This window comes from Sturnus vulgaris, chromosome 1 (assembly GCF_052056855.1).
Source record: "Sturnus vulgaris isolate bStuVul1 chromosome 1, bStuVul1.hap1, whole genome shotgun sequence".
NCBI classification, from domain to species: domain Eukaryota; kingdom Metazoa; phylum Chordata; class Aves; order Passeriformes; family Sturnidae; genus Sturnus; species Sturnus vulgaris.
Window position 1 is genome coordinate 76,436,506 of NC_142243.1, and position 18,489 is coordinate 76,454,994.

The 18,489-nt window shown below is 37.2% G+C and overlaps 1 protein-coding gene across 1 annotated transcript in view; it reads left to right on the plus strand.

Annotated features, from left to right (window-relative positions):
• Positions 1–18,489, plus strand: part of DROSHA (drosha ribonuclease III) — a 69,718-nt gene that overhangs the window by 17,714 nt on the left and 33,515 nt on the right. Inside the window, exons 11-17 of the mRNA XM_014872407.2 lie at positions 669–740; positions 2,268–2,349; positions 3,503–3,577; positions 6,906–7,075; positions 11,638–11,762; positions 15,096–15,195; positions 18,110–18,217. Of these exons, the coding sequence (XP_014727893.1) occupies positions 669–740; positions 2,268–2,349; positions 3,503–3,577; positions 6,906–7,075; positions 11,638–11,762; positions 15,096–15,195; positions 18,110–18,217 (732 nt within the window). The remainder of the gene's footprint in view (positions 1–668; positions 741–2,267; positions 2,350–3,502; positions 3,578–6,905; positions 7,076–11,637; positions 11,763–15,095; positions 15,196–18,109; positions 18,218–18,489) is intronic.

The window sequence follows — 18,489 nt, forward strand, 5'->3', positions numbered from 1 at the left end:
GAAAATTAGGCATTTTTGTAGTCTCTTGGGAATTTAGCTTTTTTTCCTCTGAAAATTCCATTAAAAATGAAACACCCTCAGCAAATTATGGACTATAAAAAGGTGAAAAAAACCCAGATTGAATGTTTGTCTTGCTAGCTAGTCAGGTGAAATTGAGAATATTTATTGCATGAAATTAGTATAAAACTGTAGTTTATCCCTAAGCTATAACATTATGTAGCTTTGACTTAAAACTGCATTTTAAGACAGTATAGCTGACACAACTGGCAGTATGCTAAAAACACCTTGCTTTCAGATCACTCTGTCAATCTGACGTGTCACAAACAACAAATTCACTTGCAAATATCCAAGTAAGAGAAGATACAGGTTGACTGAAGTTTACAAGTGTACTTTTTTTCCTAAAGAAAATTTCATCTCCAGTAGATGGCATTATTTTACCTTCCTTCACCATCCCTCCTGTCAGCACTGTTATATTACTGAGGTGAAGGCTGGAGCTGGTACTCTCCCTTTACACGTGCTCATGTTCTTGTCGTTGCATGATCCCCCAGAGCAGCTGTTTTAGTAAGTGCCCTTTTCAGCATACAGTAATACCTTTGCATAAAAAATTGTATTAACTATACATTTGATGCTGTATAGTTTTTAATGCTGACTTTCTCTTTTCCTTCCAGATTCCTCTATGCAAAGTAATCAGGTTTAACATTGACTATACAATTCACTTCATTGAGGAGATGATGCCTGAGGTAAGATGAATAATTAGTCTAAAAGTCAGAGTGGATTATGAGTTGTTGCTATGTTTAATGGATTCAACTCTTCAGTATCCCACCTTGTGAAGTCTCTAAGAGACTGGCTCTGTTCTGAACGAGTGGCTGGAAAAGAGCTTGCACTTACAGGTACTAGCATATATCCATCTATCTAGGCCATCATGTATTAAAATCAAACAGTAAGAAATGCTTGTATCCTTAGGTTCTTTTCATTTTAAGTTATATGCAATATCTGTAAATTCAATTAGGCATTACCCTTCTCTTACATCTGACAAAAATAAGGTGTATGGAGGTACTCTTTTGCCAGGACCACATAAGTCAGTGTCAGAGCTGAAACTTAATCAGAAGTTTGAAGCTCTGAAGATTGCTTATCAGTACTTAATATAAGCTGTTGCTGAAAGAAATTTCCTGTGGATACAAAAAAAGCACACTGAGTTCATAACCTGTTTGTGGTGGGATTTTTTTTATTACTAATTAATGCCTGGTGGAGCCAGTTTGCAAAGTAAATTGCTGCAGTGGAACAGTGTGTGTAGATACAGAAACACCCCTGTATATTAGCTACAAAGATAGGATCAGTATTTAATTTTTCATTCTAGTTATCTCTGTTTTGGTTGCTCAATGGCATCTAAATATATACAATGCCTAAAAAGCCCTGAAATAAACAGCCTTGAAATGCCTCAGAAAGAATAATGTGATCAAAACAATTAATTTCTTGTAAGCAAGTGAATGTACTATGTTGTCTGCAAATCCGAACTGAAACAACAAATGGGCACCAAGCAAAATAGGGAGGTCGCCATTTTGGGGGGCTTCTGAGTAAATAGCTACAGCATTATTTGCAGACCATCTTTATTAATGATTTTTGAAAGAGAATGTGGTGTTGAGTTTGGAATTTATGGCCAATATCATGCATACACAATTTATATCAATCTGGCCTGATTTTGTTCGGGAAAGTTTATATGTTCTTCATTCACTGAAGGTGCCACTTCCTCACTTGTAATAATCAAATGATGAAAATAATATCTTTTTTTTTTTTCCCCATTTCATCTTTTTTCTTCTTCTTTTGTTGGGTATTTAGGTCATAATCCTCAATTGTGTTGTACTTGCTATGGAAGTGATAGTGATGAGCATGTGGGAAAAAGTGAACTATGGAAAAGATATTTCTCAGAAATGTGTCATCTGCTTAGCTTGCTCAGGTGGAAGAGGTTTTAGTGCTTGACAGCTAATTGCAGATTCATAATTTTTGCCTATGTTGTTGATTTGGACATTGAGTGAAGAGTATTCAACCCCATTCTTTCTTTGCATTGCTTTCTGAAGAAACCACTGTGTTATGTTAGAGTAGATGATCACAAATACTTCAATACAGTTTACAGAACCTAGTATCTAGTGGTGGGCAGATTTGAAGACAATGATTTTTTTCACTGTTTTATTTAACTGTATATGAATGGCATTATTTGTATTACAGTATTATATATTTATAATTTTGGTCTTTTTTTTTTGTTTCCCCAGAATTTTTGTGTGAGAGGCCTTGAGCTGTTCTCTTCGTATCTATTCAAAGATATTTTGGAGTTGTATGACTGGAATCTTAAAGGTAATGTTCTCTTCCACAAAATAGCAATATAACTTCTGTTTTCAATGTGAGGAACAAGCCTCATCTATTCTTCAAGAAGATGAAATTAGAATTCAATAGTGTGAGCTGTAGCAGTGAAAATGCACAAACTTGGTACTTTATTCTCACAAATAAACTAAATTTCTGCCTTAATCCAGAACTTTTTTTTAACAAAACAGTAAATACCGCTGTGTGTTTAATATTACAGAGTATCATGTAATGGTATTTTGAAAACCAAGATGTCAGGTAATCTATTCTCTCCTTTTACAAGCTAACAAGAAGTTGCTCATACAATATTTCTCTGCAGTCAACTCAGAAAACAGTGTCATACAGACAGCTGTGGAGGGTTAATGTTATCATTATAGCTGAATGTTTTTGCCTTTTGACAAGATGAAAATACTTGTTTCTGTGAAGACAAAGGAGAATGCTTCTCATGGTCTAAAAGAGAATTGAGAGTATCAGGGGAATTACTTTTCAGTATCTGTACGATGTCTTGACTTAGTGGAGTTGCACTCTGCACTTAATGCAGTTAAACAGAGGAGGACACAGGCTTAATACGTTTTTTGTAGCCGTTGGTTTGATACTAAATACATTATAATATCAGTGTTGTCTCTCCTGTCACTGCTTCTGATTGTTCTTTTTTTAACACTAGGTACTTACAGGTTTAGTTTTTATATTCTTGCAAAGCTTTGTATGGTGAATAGGAAAATGAAAAAAAAAAAACCACAAGACAACACGGAAATTTCCAGAGTACTATCTTTGTTATGGTGAACAAAAACCACACCATTAACTGGGAGGAGATAAACTAGTGCTAGTACCTGTAAGGCTTAAGTGTAATAATTAATTTTTTATATAAACCAATCTTTTTCTATTACTGTTTTATTAAAAAGTATTGGGGGTTTTGTTATGTTTTTATTATTTTTAAACTATTTTAGATTTCTTTTAAATTGTCTGTGTGAAAGCTTTCACTCTAAGTTGTCTCTCTGTTCTTTTCTTTGCTACTTTTTGGATTGAAACTTAAGGCTAGCAAATATAATCACCATGCATTGATTTCATCTGCAGCCAAGTTGCCTCTTTTCTTCTTTTGCAAATACGTTGCTGTTCATAAATTTTCTGTATTTTTTTCGTATTTAAGGTCCTTCACTTGAAAATGATTCTATTTCCTGTCCCAGATATCACTTCATGCCACGGTTTGTGAGATTTCTTCCAGGTAATGTTTGTACTATGTAGCTTTATACAAATTAGATCTAAAAAAACTTTAAAAAAACCTCAACAAAACAGAAAACAACCCTATACCCCAGAAAAAAGCCTCCACAGAAAAACCACCGTATTGCAAGTCAAATAATTCAATCAGTGCAGAGATCTGTGCTTCTACCTGTCTACCTCCTACTGCCAGTCCTTGCTGGAAGTGTGGATGGTTTACTCAGAGCTGGAATTCAGATGGGCAGGCCAAGTCTTGCTTCCAGCTTTTGTGTTTGTAGTCATTTTAGGCAGTGCTGGGTGTTCTTTGGTGTGCTCTGTGATGGAGCTGTGGCATTTGAGGAGTGTTGTTATCTAATCTCACACATTTCCCTGCTTGCCAAGGTACATGTGGTTAAATCACAATTCTTGATGTGCAAGGGTCAGCATGATTGCCACGCCTGAGCACGTGTTTTTGTGATTGTTTTTTTATCCTAATGCAAGCTTAGACCTTGTAGCAAATAGTAAAAGACAAAAGCCATCATTCCAATGCAGTTCAACCCTGGTCTGGCAGCCAAGGACAAGATTCCATGTGGAGCATTGCTCTCATTTTGAGTGAACAGCTTATGTAGGTATTTAACACATCCTAAGACACAAGGACAGACTTTCAGTTGATGCAAATGTCATGGCTCCATTGAAAATGTGTCCTGCTGAGATCCTGCCAGTGGTTGCTCCAGGAAGGTTGTGTGGACAGAAGGATATGTTACAGCTGTGGGATTTAGGGTGCAGATGAAACATGGAACAGCCTTCATCAAGAGGGCTGTGACTGTGACCTGGAGGTGCTTTCTGGTCTGGGCTTTGAAACTTAGTTGGGATATTAATTATAGCTGGAGCAAAATGAGTTTTGGCTTGTTACTGTGGAGAGTACTGATGGCTAGATGACTGTATTTCTAATTGTTGTTCCTTCCTGGATACACAGCACTGTTCAATCAGAAGCAGAGCTCTGAGGCTTGCTAGCAAACATTGATTTGGTTTTGCTGAAGCAATTTACAAAATAAGCCATCAAGCCACATGTGGCTGATTAACTTGACCTCATCACAAAATGAGAACAAGTTTGTCCTGCCTAGTTTGTGTAGCTTGAGGGTGCTTTCCTGTTCAGGGGTTTTACATACTGATTTTTTAAATTTTAGTTTAGAAGTCAGCTCTTTCTGTGCTGTTGGGTTGTTTACTGATAGGGAGAGATAAGTCTCTGTAATATGTATTCCTGTGTGCTGCTTCTTCTTTAAGGTCCCCAGCCTTCTAACTCTTTTAAAAATGTCTTTCCTGAGATTTCTGCATATATAGTTGCCTTTCAGCATCTTTTTGACAGGTTGTTTTTTTAATCAAACTTTCATTTTTTTATTGATTATTTTTTGAAGTATCCTTGAAGATTTTTAATTTTCAGAGAGTGGAGAAAATCTGTTTTCTTCAGGTATGTTTGCAGAGCTCTTCTTATGTCTAATCAAAGAAGATGGTGCATCAGATCTCCACACGTCCATCAGCTGTCTCTTTAAAGATAGGAACGAGTTGCTGATTTCCCATCCCTTCTACTTTTTCTTTCTTACTTTCCTAACATTGTCTAAAAATAATGAGGTTTGGGATGTCAGGTTTTCTATGTGGATTTACTTAGAGACGGGCCTTAGGGTAGCTCTGACCTAGTCATATCCAGTTTACTGAGATGCATAGCATGAAGAACAGTTGCTGTATTGTATTCATTTTCATAGATTTTTATGATGATAAATACATTCAGAGAGTAAAAGACTAGAAAAAACACATTTGAGGTCCCAAGTACTGCATATTCCAATTTAGAAAGGGTTGCTGACTTTCATTTAGCACAGCCATCTATAGCAACCTGTACATAATCTTCAATGGATTAGGATACACTTATATTTTAGTGATTGGTGGGTGTGGACTACCTCTTACATAAGAGTGGACTACCTCTTACATATTCTTACAAAGAATAGTCTTGTAAGTGGAGTCCCCCTTTAATTTGAAGGAAAACTTTGCACATTTAAAAATCTGTCCCTGTAGCTATTTAGAAATATTTTCTATTTCCAGTGAGGTTTGGGGTGTATTTTCTCCACTTAAGATTCCGTCTTGGAATTGGAGTGAGTTAGTTGTTCTGACAGCCAAGTTACAACATTGCCTGTCATCATTTCTGTGCAGGAGTGCTGTCATCCCAGCAGAATTAAGAGAAGAGCTTGGTTATAGAGGACATCATCTTACACGGTGCTGCTGTTGTACAGCAGCTCTGCAAGGCTTTTCCACTGTGCCTGGGATCACACTCCTTGTACTGTGGTGTCATCCCCCATGTTGCTCTAAGATTTTACTCCTGGTTTGTCACCACTTCTCTTTTGTGGGTGTAGTGATAGAGAGAACATACTCAGTGTCTGGACCAGATTGTTTCTGCTCCCTGAGGGAGGGAAATCAGCATTTGTGTTCTGTGGGGCTGAAACTGGAAGATTCCTCTATACCTGCAAAATAACACTGTTATTAAAGGAGGGAGTTAGAGAGATGTATGTCAAAATTAAAGCATTGGGAGCATACAGTGATTCTTTACTTACATGAGCAGACATACTGAATTTGACTAGTCACTGATCTGAGTGACCACTGAGTGGTGATCTTTCAGGATCATCACTCACCTTTCTTGTTTGCATATTCACATCTGTAGCTAGCTACCTTAATCCAGTCAGATTATAGCATCTTCTTTTGGTACAAGCAGCCTTTGCTGTGCGTTTTTTCTGGAGTCTCAGAGGTGTTTAGTAATTTTCACATGCCCTTGATTCATTTAGTGACAGAAGACAGCACGAGGCTCTTTAGTCTTCATTACTGCAGTTATAGCATGTAAGCACTACAGATGAGTTTAAAGTGCATGGATAGTTTACTACATTCATCCAGAAGTATCCTGTAAAAGTTTGAGTGCTCTTAAAAAAAGCTGCGTAACACCTAAAGGTTTTTTAACTGCTGTTGTGAAAAGAATCATAAAATTGTGAAAAGGAAGATATAACTGGACAGCATAATGGATTGTTCTGCTTACTCATTTCGAAGTTTATTCAGGCAAGTTAGAAACTTTGAGTTTACAGTAGGATGGAACTGTTACTCTCACCACCATTACTGTTACTGCTTTAGTTTAGCAGTGTTTATGCTTGTGCAGTATTCAACAGTAAAATATTTGCCTTCATATTTGTCAAATCTCTTAAGCATTTTGCATTTTATTGTGCTCATACAAATGCTTTTGTTCTGCATATTTTCTCTTATGCTTATGCTTTAGGAGTGAATCTCTGAAATGTGTTTTGTTTTTCTTCATTTATGGTTTTAAGATGGAGGAAAAGAAGTACTCTCAATGCATCAGATTCTTCTCTACTTGTTACGATGCAGTAAAGCTCTGGTGCCTGAAGAGGAGATTGCCAACATGCTTCAGTGGGAAGAACTGGAATGGCAGAAGTATGCAGAAGAATGCAAAGGGATGATTGTTACCAGCCCTGGCATGGTAGAACAAATTTTTTGTTTGTTTGTTTGTTTTTTGAACAATTCGGTAACATATACATGTCTACTTTCTGAGAGTTTGTCGCAGGATAAATTAGAACAGGAAAAGATGACCAGTGGCAGTTGCAGATTGAAATAGGAACAGTTTATTGACGGGTTCCAACCCTGAATTGTCCCCTCTGCTGCTGTACTGAAGGGTGTATTTTCAGAGGGGCGCTGTTTCAATGTGCATGTTAAAAGAAACGGCTATATTTTATGTATGTAAAACTTTCCTATTTTCTCAGAAAATCTTCATGTGCACGATCTCATTCTCTTTTCCCATACATAGCACAGGACAAATAGTAACTATTTCCTATTTACATTCTCTTTTGACCCACTACTGACAGCTCTATTTAATATATGCTGTCCTAACACTGGCTTTAATATGGAAAGGTGTTTTCTGCCTGTGTAGTTTTTTCCACATTGTTTCTGTGTTGCTCTCACACTGAGGAATTTTGTGTACATTAATTAATGCATGTATTAATTTTCAGTGCCTAGTTTGAAACCCCTGTGGCCTTAGTATTTTTGGAACAATTGGTATTTTAAAAGATATGTTCTCTGAACGCAACTCCTTTCAACTCTAGTGTGTGTGTGAATTCAGCCCATTATTCTGACTTTCCCTTTTATTAAATGTGGGTCACAAGAATAGATGAATGTCCACTAAAACCTGCAGAGTTGTATTTCTATAGTTTGATCAGTATTGCAAAGGGGTATCTTAGTAGTAGAGGCATATTTTGGACCTTATATTTGAGACTGCCATGCAGCTTTCTCAGTTGTAATATCTATTTCTGACTTCATTTTCTTCCTTTGCTCATATCTCAAATTCTTAGTTTCTGAAGAAAAAGTGTAACTTGGTATCATGCTTAAGAAAGAATTTAGTTTTTCAACAGCAAAACTTGTCCCCAAACTGCAGCCAGCGTGACATGTTAAATATATTTTACTAGTTTGTGTTTTTAAGTATGGCAGCGTAACATTAGTAAACTACTTCGTAAGCTAATAATAACTTGGGTCAGATAATTTTCCCCTTGATTTCACTCGGAGTGAAGTACACCTTTTGAAACAACAAGAAAGTTAGGCTGTTTCTGGGAACATGAAATATGAAAATACGTGTGAATTCTCACTATGAAAAATTCTACCTCGGCTACTTTAAATGATTGCTAAACCAGGATCCCATAATATAAATTGTTAGAAAACCTGAACAGCCTCAACTTGCCTGTGGTTTCTGTGATACAATTTGCATACTGGTCCACGAGCTGTCAGCATCTGAATGCTGTACACTGACATAACTTCACTTATTTTGCTGAAGATATGCTGATTTCAGCTAGCTGAAAACTCGCTTTTTTGTTTAGCATGAAGGAATGCATATATGTTCCTTCCTTGCGTCACGGAACTCTAAATGTCTGTATGTACAAAGCACTGTGATTTGTGAGCCATAGTGTTACTTCTGAGATCTTGTGTGATTTTTTTTACTGGCAGACTTTGCTTTCTACAAGGCAGTGTTTTTAGAGACGTGTGGACATCAAAATATGTAAGCATAAAAGAAATCTGTAGCGCTTTGAAATGTCATGTTATAATGGCATCATTAGAACGTGTTTTTTCTCTCAAGATTGCAATGACATTCTTCTTAGTTTGTGGATTTTTCCTGTACATTGCAGCATACTGTACTTATTATGAGTGTAAGTGAAAAACAGATATGAAACTATTACCTATGCATTTTACAACCTTAGAAGATAAAACTTGTCTGTTGGAGAGACAATATGAAACTGTGTTAGAAAATGACAGCTCTTCAATTCAATTATATCCGCTTGACACAGCAAAGTAAAACCACTAAATTTTGTTTTGTTGCACAGCATCTCTTCAGAAATAATAATTCCGCTTGTGATCAAATCTAGGTTTTATGTGTATGTCTTATTTTATTTTTTTCAGTGTGAGGTATATATATATGCAATATGGAGAAGGGAAAAAACTTCAATAGTATGTAAACCCCACTTAAACAACTAACAGTAGTTCAACATTATTTAAAATTACTTCACTTATTCATGGTATTTCATTAGTTCACTGAAACATTGTGTTGGAATAGATTTAGAAGTTCACAAATTTTAGTCATCTTTCATGGTTTGCTCTTCCTAAAATATTGATGGTTTTCTCACTACTACATAGATATATGTATATATTAACATACTTCTGTACTACATCTGCATGCTATTTCATGTTGTGTTCTAATGTCAGCAGAGCCTTGGTTGATGAGATTTGGAGTAGGAAACAAAAGTAACAGGCCTCTGTTCTGTTAGAATTTCTTTGATGTGACTTTAAAGGCAAGGTTGTGATTATTGGATAGTCTATCAAAGCACTTTTAAAAGAGCACAGGGATGAAGCTCTGGAAGAATAACATCTAATTTGCTTGCCTCCTGTCTGCTGGTGCACAATTTATACTCGATGTTTCTGTATGCTGCTGTTTGTTCATGTAACCTTCAGAAAGGGCACTGGAGAGGAGGCTGGTGCTCACAATGAAATATAAAAGCATAACCCAGCTACACCCCTCTCATAACTGTCAGTGAGGGAGCAGTTGTGATTAAGTCTTGGAGAAGTTCTTCTGTCCTGGTTGCTATCAGCCATCTGTGAACAGCTGTGTAACTCACTGACAGAATGCAAGGCAGTGGCATGGAAGTGGAGAGGAGTCTGGTTTTGAGTGGTCCTGTGGTCCCACATTTAATACAGGCCCTGCCATATGCATGGTGAAAGATGTCCTTTTTACACTTACGAGTATCTCACTGCCTCTGTATCTAAAATGTGTCTATATATTTTTTTATGTATTGGTTATAATTGGTATATGAGTGCAATTATTGCTTAATATTCTGTTAATTATATTTTGCTGGCCTGGTTCTCAGAGGAGTCGTGTATCAAGGCTGCTTTTTAAGGGGTACAGAGATGGGAGAAGTTCTCTAATTTAATACTAATAGTGGGGAGAACCAACAAACAACTTAGTAAAAGATAAAAATTTCTCAAGCTGGTTTTGTGTAACCCCCCCAAAAAATAAACTTAAACCTCAAAAATTAGGACTTTAAGCTCTTGTTTAGGGAGCAACATTCTGTCTGCTACCAATCTTGCCCGTTATTTTCTTTAGGGCTTTTTTTGTTCTAATCCTTTTTTATAAGAAGTGCTGTAGGGAAAACATTTTCTTTTTCTTTTTTTTTTTTGTGGGGGGGGTGAAACCAGCAGCTTTAACTAACTAATTTTAAAAATTAACTAAGTTAGCTAAGTAAGTTAACTTTAAGTAAGTTAACTCTTAACTAACCTAAATATTTTCTTCCTTTTTTTTTGGCTGGGGAGATGTAAGTTTATGTTCAGTCATCTTGTCTAAAGGGCAGCTGATAAGCATTTTTCCCTTGGAAAATATTTCTGTGTCTGAAGATCAAGCTTTTAAGTAAGTTTTTGTTTTTCTAGAATAGATTGAAATTGTGGCCATGTATAGAATAGGCTTTGCTTATCTTTGCAGAAAATTATTCCTGTGAACAGTTCCACCAAGGTCGTTTGGAGGGTAAAAGCTTTGTTCTTGACACAGTTTTTATTGTTTTGTGAAGAGAATGGTGGAAGCAGTTTCTGTAACACTGAAATTCATCTTTGAGTGCCTCTTTACAGTGCTAAATGAGAAGTTCTGAGATGCAGGTAACTAGAAGTAATGCCCTTTTTCTGAAACCTAAGACAAGCAAAACATATTGGCCTCATCCACCTGATTGCAAAGTGGAGAGTAAGCAGGCACGTTACAAAGCAGCTTGACAGGTAATGGAGAAGTTGTTTACTTGGAGACAAACTGTGCACCTTCAGCTGAGTTTTTAAATATGCTGGGTGAGTGATCAAAAACTCTGCAAGCAGCATGTCTGCTACAGTGATGTGCAATTACTTACTCTCTGCGTTTATAGAGCTGAAGCAAAAGTTGCCTTCATTTGCACTGTCCTTTTCAACAATGAAAAGAACTTCTGTTTTGAACTGTAAAAAGGGCAAAAATCTCCTCATTATACAAGACTGTATTCCTCCTTGTGCACATCAGCCTAGGAGCCCTTTCTGAGAGTAGCGTGACGGATTTTTTTTGATGCTGTTTAGTCAGTGTGATTGAATGGATCTAATAATGCCTTCATTTGCTTTGGGAAATAATGAACTAAAATTAGGGAGGTAACCTGATCTTGGATACCAGAATGCTAATCCTAATTTTTGTTTCTGGTGTGATGCTTGACCAGAGAAAGTTGTTTTAAGTTCTTGGAAATAGTCAAAGTAAATTTCCAGATGTTTAAAATTAAATTAAAGGGTTTTTTGTTTTTTTTTTTTTAATTTGAGTGTTAGGTCAATTAACTCTGTTTCAGTTTCTGTTGTTGCCAAATGTTTATAATCGTATTAATGATTGGTTTAATGTGCATCTTACTAAGTTTGAAATGTTGTTGGTTTGTGTTTCCTGGATAGTGTGGGTTTGAGACAGTGAATTTTCCGTGGGGCTGTTAACAATTTAGTTGTCTTTTGTTTTTTTTCTCCTAGAAACCCAGCTCAGTTCGTATTGATCAACTAGACCGCGAACAATTCAATCCCGATGTAATTACTTTCCCTATTATTGTGCACTTTGGGATACGACCTGCTCAACTCAGTTATGCTGGAGATCCTCAGTAAGATGCTTTTCCTTCTTTCTTTTGTTCAGGAACTCATTACTGTTGTCATTTGTGCCTTAAATAGGGCTTGGTTATGTGCTTTGTTGAATCCAATATAAAGCTTCGCGCTTATGACATTGGGCACAAGCTCCTGCAAATTAGAAAATATGAGGAGAAACTTTTTCTCTGGAATAATTCAGGATCTGCTAAAGTAAACATGCATGCATGTGCGGTATGAAACTTCTTAACCTGATAACAGCTCTTCTGGCTCCAGCAAAAGCTGCTTCCTCAAGCTCCATGTTATTTCTCTGAGAGGCCAGTGGTGGGTTTTCAGAGAGAGAATAGCATAACAGGAAAGCAGAGAAGGAGAAATAGTTACCCAAGCTTCCTGATGTCTGTAGCATATAGACTTCTGAGCTAGAGGATATATTTAGGTCATTTTGTTAAACAGCCCTGAATGGGTGTTTTAAAATTTCTCAAATCATTGCTTGAGTCTTTTTCTGCTACTGACAGGGAGAAGATTTCAGGTAAAAATTTAACCAGTACTATTGTGCATCATTTGCAAAAGTAATGATTTTTATTTTAGAGCTGCTGCTTGATTGTTTAATTCTGTTTAAGACCTGTTCTTCAGGTCTCACATCTAATGAGGAATAATATAGCCATTTTCTGTTTGATTACTTCATGATGTTTGTTTCTTGCATGCTGCCATATCCTACTTAATCATCGCCTTCTCTGCTTTGAAGGGTGATGTCTACATAGTGTTTCCTAGCTTGGAAGCTCTTGCACCTGTGCCACTCTTCTGTGCTTTTTAAATCCTGATAGAGTTTGGGATGAATGTAGAGAGGGAATCAGGACTTCAGGCAGAGCAAGAAACACTGTTTCAGTGTGGATTGATGAAGGGATACAAAAGTGATGATTGGATTTTGTTCCCAATTCTTTTCTTAACCTCTGTTGATTGGGACATCTGCTCCCTGTGTGATGACAGTATGAAGCCTATCTGTGGTGCATGTGTAATTAAGGTTGTCTTTTTACTCAGTGCAGTGGTTTAGGAATGGTATTCCCCAGTTTAGTAGTCCCACTAAAAAGAGAAGCACAAGCCACTCTCTTCCCCTTCCACTGAGAAACAAAAAGGCAGAGATCACTGGTTGAGAGAAGAATTATTTACTGGAAACAGCAATGAGACAAGAAAACAAACAGTAACAGCAGCAATACTAAACAAAAATGTAGAAAGAGAAGATGATTTATGTGCAAAGTGCTCAGCAGGTCTGCAGTTTTGAGGCCCAAACACTCGTGCATGTATGACAGTTATATTCTTTTGCAACTGCTTGCTGAGAATTTTAAATCCAACGTGGCAGGACGTGGGAATATTGAGTGCTAATCCAGATAATAAAACGGCTTTTTTAGCTTTGATCATTAGTATTATCTTTAAAAAGTATCGCTATCTTTTCGTTTTCTTGTCCATAAAATGGAAATAATTAGACCCAAAAATATAAGAATTATCTCTATTTTGATGCTGAATTTATTAGTATTTGAAAAGTTCTAGTACATTTCATTGAAAATAGTATAAAGAGGCAAAAATTATTCTTCCCACACATATTTTTTCTGTAAAATTTACTTGTGGGTTTGTTTTTTGTTTTGAGTGTTAACCTCAGACCTGCTTACAGAACATAGGTGTGTTTTGTTTCATCAAAGTAACAAAGCAGTTTTTGTGAAAAACCTCTGTGGTGCCATCATAAATGTCAGGCTTAATTCTGGTGTATGTGCACCCAGAAGGGATTTTCTTCTAATGTGTCTTTTCTTTGTGATGTTCTAATACAGAATTTTTTGTAATGGTAATATGTTTATTAATTTTCAAACTTAATTGCAATAACAAAGCTTGTTTCACCTTTATCAACACTTGTAGAAAAATGTTATTGTAGATCAGTTTGAGGTTCTTGTTTTTGGGTCGAAACTTCCTCAAGGCATTTGTTCTTTCTGTTTTGGTTGATTTGTTCATTAATTAATTTCTCTTTTTTGTGTGGTAATTTGCCAAAAATAGATGTGTTTTTCTGCAGATTGCAAAAGTGCAGTGAATGGAGCATGAGAAAAATCTATGGATTGACCATTTCAGATGTGTTTGCAGACTGAAAAAATGCCAGTATCTCCAGAGGCAGAGAGTATACATTCAAGAATGCTGCAGAGAAATAGCTAGGGAAAAAATGCCAATAAAAAAAAAGATTTGTTTATGTGTCTTTGAATGTGGGGTGCTGGGAAGATTATGAAATAGTAGAAGAGCTGCTGCTTCATTGACTGCTAAGCCACTAACGTGAAAACTTCCTAATAAAACCACTGCTCTAAGTTGTTGCTGGGGAGGATCTTCTTTTATAATGTGAATACAAGTAAAAACTAACTTGGGTAAACTTCTTTCCTCTGGCTTCTAATTCCCTGCTTCCTATTCAAAGTCTGCTTTATGGGTTGTCCTGAATACAGAGGTTACACATTTTGAAGGTAGTATTGTTTCCTAAGGTACTCGGGATCCCTGTCATGATTCTCTTTGTTGCTCCTCCCATTGTAACTTTTGAACCTGTTGGTCAATTGCAGCTGATTATAATGGTGGGATGTTGTCTTCAAATGGAGTAAGTTCTTACAAATTGGGTGAAAGTTTGTGCTAGATCACTGAGGGACTCCCACCAAGGAATTCGTTGTAATTTGGGTTCATGTGTAATTAGACACCACCAAAATAAGAAAAGGCCAGATGGTGGGAGAAAACCAGAAAACTTAAGTATGTCACAGAAATAATTTGAATTGTTTTCCATTCAGCACAAACCCATAGGGAGCAAAACTTTCATTTCACTTTTCACAGAATAACTTCATGTTGCATGTGACTTGGAGAGCTGTTTCTCATGTACTTCATTTAAATGTTTGAGCCACTGTAAGGACAGACACTTCCTGGGGAAGGATGCTAGTCCTTTGCAGTGAGTGATAGGTAAACTGTGTGGAGAAGGAGGAGTTTTCATCTGCCTGAATTGAGTTAAGGGGCAGGCAACTCTTTTCAGAGGTGGCCCCTTGGAGAGGATGGGTGGGTATCTGGGACACCTGGGGTCTGCACTGATCTTTGCTGTTCTTTACCTCACTCTGCACAGTAATGCCTCCTCTCTGCTACTTGGCCCACCCTGCTGGAGCAGCTACCCAGGCAGTGTCACTTCTCAGAAAATGCTTTGAGATTATTTTATTTCTGTAGCAAAGAGGTGCTTGTAGACATTACTTGTGTACCTTGTGTGCGTTATTAGCGCTTTGTGTGTTCCTGGTGACAAACAGAGAGAGACTTCGGTTCATTGACAAAAATACTTGTTTTCTGGTTTTGTCCTTCAGATACCAAAAGCTGTGGAAGAGTTATGTGAAGCTGCGTCACCTACTGGCTAATAGTCCCAAAGTCAAACAGGCTGATAAACAGAAATTATCACAAAGAGAGGTATTCTGGACCTTCCTATGACTGATAATTGAACATTGTAATTCAGGATGGAATAAAGCCGTATGACTGCCCTGTTTATGGAAACAATAGAAGTCCTTTACAAAAGATTTTCTTTCCAGACTCTTAACACAGATTTCATTTTTATCTATGATTGTTATTGAATGGAGATTTTTCCTTTTTTCAGCTGTCAAACTGCTGCAAGTTTTTTACCCAATTATAGAAATTACTGTTATGGAACCATAACTTCTTTGTAGCTGTTGCCATTAATGGTTTCAAGAATTAGCATAGGGAAGGACTTTTTATTTCGTAATGTACTTTTAACTGGCTCATAATTTTAAGCATTTCTCTTCTGAGATAAAAACTGACACACTTGTGTGCATAAACCATAATTTATTAGGTGGTATAGTGACATTGCTTAGGATCTTCGACTTGAAATCATCTGGTTGTTGTATGATAGACAAGATATTTTTCTCTTTTTGTTTCTTCCCCACAAAGTGATGAGCAATAAGCATTTCCTAAGTGCAAGTACTCAGCCAATTGGGAATTAAAAGCAGAATAACAAAGACTCCTAAATATAGCCTAAAGCAACCTATCTATTTCTGTAAATCCACGGACTGAAGCTTTGAATTTGTCTGGTGCCTGTCTATTGGGCACTCTTAATTTGACAACCTATGTAAATACATAGAGGAGAAATTAACCTCTCAAGTACAGGATGGCATTTAATGAAATGGTGTTGTATTTTTATTTATTGATTAGAAACACCAATTATTCATAAAATCTTACAGTATCCTGAGTTGGGAAGGACCTGTGAGAATAATGGAGTGTGATTCCTGAGTTTCCCCAGTTTATTGGGGAAGTCTCAGAAATGCACTTTTGGAATTACTTTCGATTGCAGTAAGTGCTTGATACATATGACATTGCACCTGATTTTTTTCATTGTTACAGATTTGCTGTTGTGTAATCAAGAGTGTTAGTAAACATGTTATTTATGCTGATATTAAATAAGCCCTTGGCTTCCTTACTTGTAAATGAAAAAAAAAAACAAAAACCAAAACCTAAGACCCCACAACATTGTGACTGAACTGTGCCGCAGTTGTAAAGGAAAAAATAGATTTGTCACTGCAGGAGGAGATTTTGTTTGCCACAACTACAACTACACAGAGCAAGTAGAAGATCATTGTTTTATGAACATATTTTTATTAGGGGGTAATAGACTGCTTATTTGTAAAATTGTAGTGGATTGTAAGGGGGTGATCACATTTTGCTCCAGAAGATAAAACGTTCCTTTGTTATTTAATACTTGCTGTGGAGTGCTGATTTTTGTTTCTAGTATTATCTGTATTATCTAGGATAATGAGTTTTACAAGTAGTTTGCCAAGAGGGCAGCAAACAGGGCTGAAGCAGAAATTTTATGTGAGGATAATGTATATATTTGCCAGTGAGGTGTCAGTAACTCATAAGGAGCTGTAGGACTGTACCTGACTGGTACATCGGCTTTTAGAGATTATGAATCATATATTATGGAGTACTTCTGAGCCAGTCAGACTGAAATACAGCCAGGTCTAGCACCTTTCTCAGGAAAAATTCAATGACACACCTTTGACAATGCACAAGGGATGCAGTGCTGGCAGCATCTCTGTTCCCTCTGCCATCAGTCATCCACCACTGTGAGGTTGTACAATGATATTATTTGTGACAAGGTCATGCCTGTGGCTTTGTTCCTCTAACCTAACTTTGAGCATTTACAGCAGGTGCATAAATTAGGACCTGAAGGCTCACTTTGAAGTCAGTGGAGGGAGAAATGCATTTTTGAAGCTATTTATCCCCTTCACTGAATATGAAAGGAGCCAGGGCTAACTAGCGTCCTACCCTACACACCACTGAGGTATCAGAGGTCTGATGAATCTGTGTCTGGACAGATGCACCTGTTGGAGCTACTCTGTGAGTCTCTGCAAATCAGAAAACAGAGCCTGTTCCTGCCCAGATATGCTCACAGGCTTCAAACTGGGAACTGGGAAGAGACAGCTTTGAGCAAATGCCCTGTAATGAAAAGGAGAAGGAGAGGCAGGATGAGTTGCAGCTTTGAAGAGCTTTGTATTCTGAAAAGGGCAGAGTGCTGGGGCAAGTCTTCACGGTTAGTTCATGCTGTGTGGGGAGCTTGCACTCCCCAGTGCTTTACAGCATTGGAACCTTGAGACTCTAATCCAGGGCTGATTTATTTTATGTGTTTCTTTCATTTCATTTTTGCAGAAAATATTTAATGATACTGTCAAAATCTTTTAATCATTCTGATCCTTTCATGGTTTCTAGAGACAAATTGTTTGCACACCTCAAACAGCCAGTGGTAAAGGTAAAACTTATTTTTAAAAATTTTTATTGAAATAAAATTGGTAGATTTCAATCAACATAGTCTCTAGGACTGGTGAATGCTGACCCCTTTTCCAGATTTGGTATAGTGACATAGCTAAACAGGAACTGTTGAAAAGTAGCCAGGATGACAAAGCAAAGTCTATTTTACTCCTCCTGAATGTTCAAACCAGGAGTACTCACAGTGATGGACATGAATGAAGAGGTTCTTTTGTACGTCTGGTAAAAAAAGTGCTTTCATTATAAGAACTGGTTTGATGGCATCATACATACTAGATGTATGGGTTGGACTGGTTTGTTTTGTCATTTGTAGTAAAAAAAAATGTAGTCACCTCTGTTCTCTCCTTGGTCTACCAAAATTCCCTGTCTACACTGTATTCCAGCACATCTGCCAGTCTGTGGCTCAGACTTAGCAGATCTGTATCAGCCTTAGAAACTCCTCACCAAAACCGAACCTTACATGGGTGTTGTGAATGCACTGGTGTGTGCATTGCTGTGCTTTGCTGTTGCAAGTTCTTCACAGGAGCTCTGTTCTCTCCCTGCTTAGGAAGCACTGCAGAAAATTCGTCAGAAGAACACAATGAGACGTGAAGTGACTGTGGAGTTGAGCAGCCAAGGATTCTGGAAAACAGGGATACGCTCTGACGTCTGCCAGGTGACTGAACTGGAGAGATGTATTTTCTTTCTTGATAGCTGCCATTTATTTACCTTTGCAAGGGTTTGTTCTAGGCTGAAGAACCAAATGGAAATGAACACCTCAGTAATATCTATTGATCTAGGGAACTATTCTACCCCCTCTATGTGCACAAAAAAGGTAATCCAAAATTTTCTGCCAGGGATTGATTAGTGCAAGGGAGAGAGGTTAGGAATGTCAGCTTGAGTCTGGAGGTTTGCCAAATGTTGAGTCTAGTGTGGAGCTCTTAATCT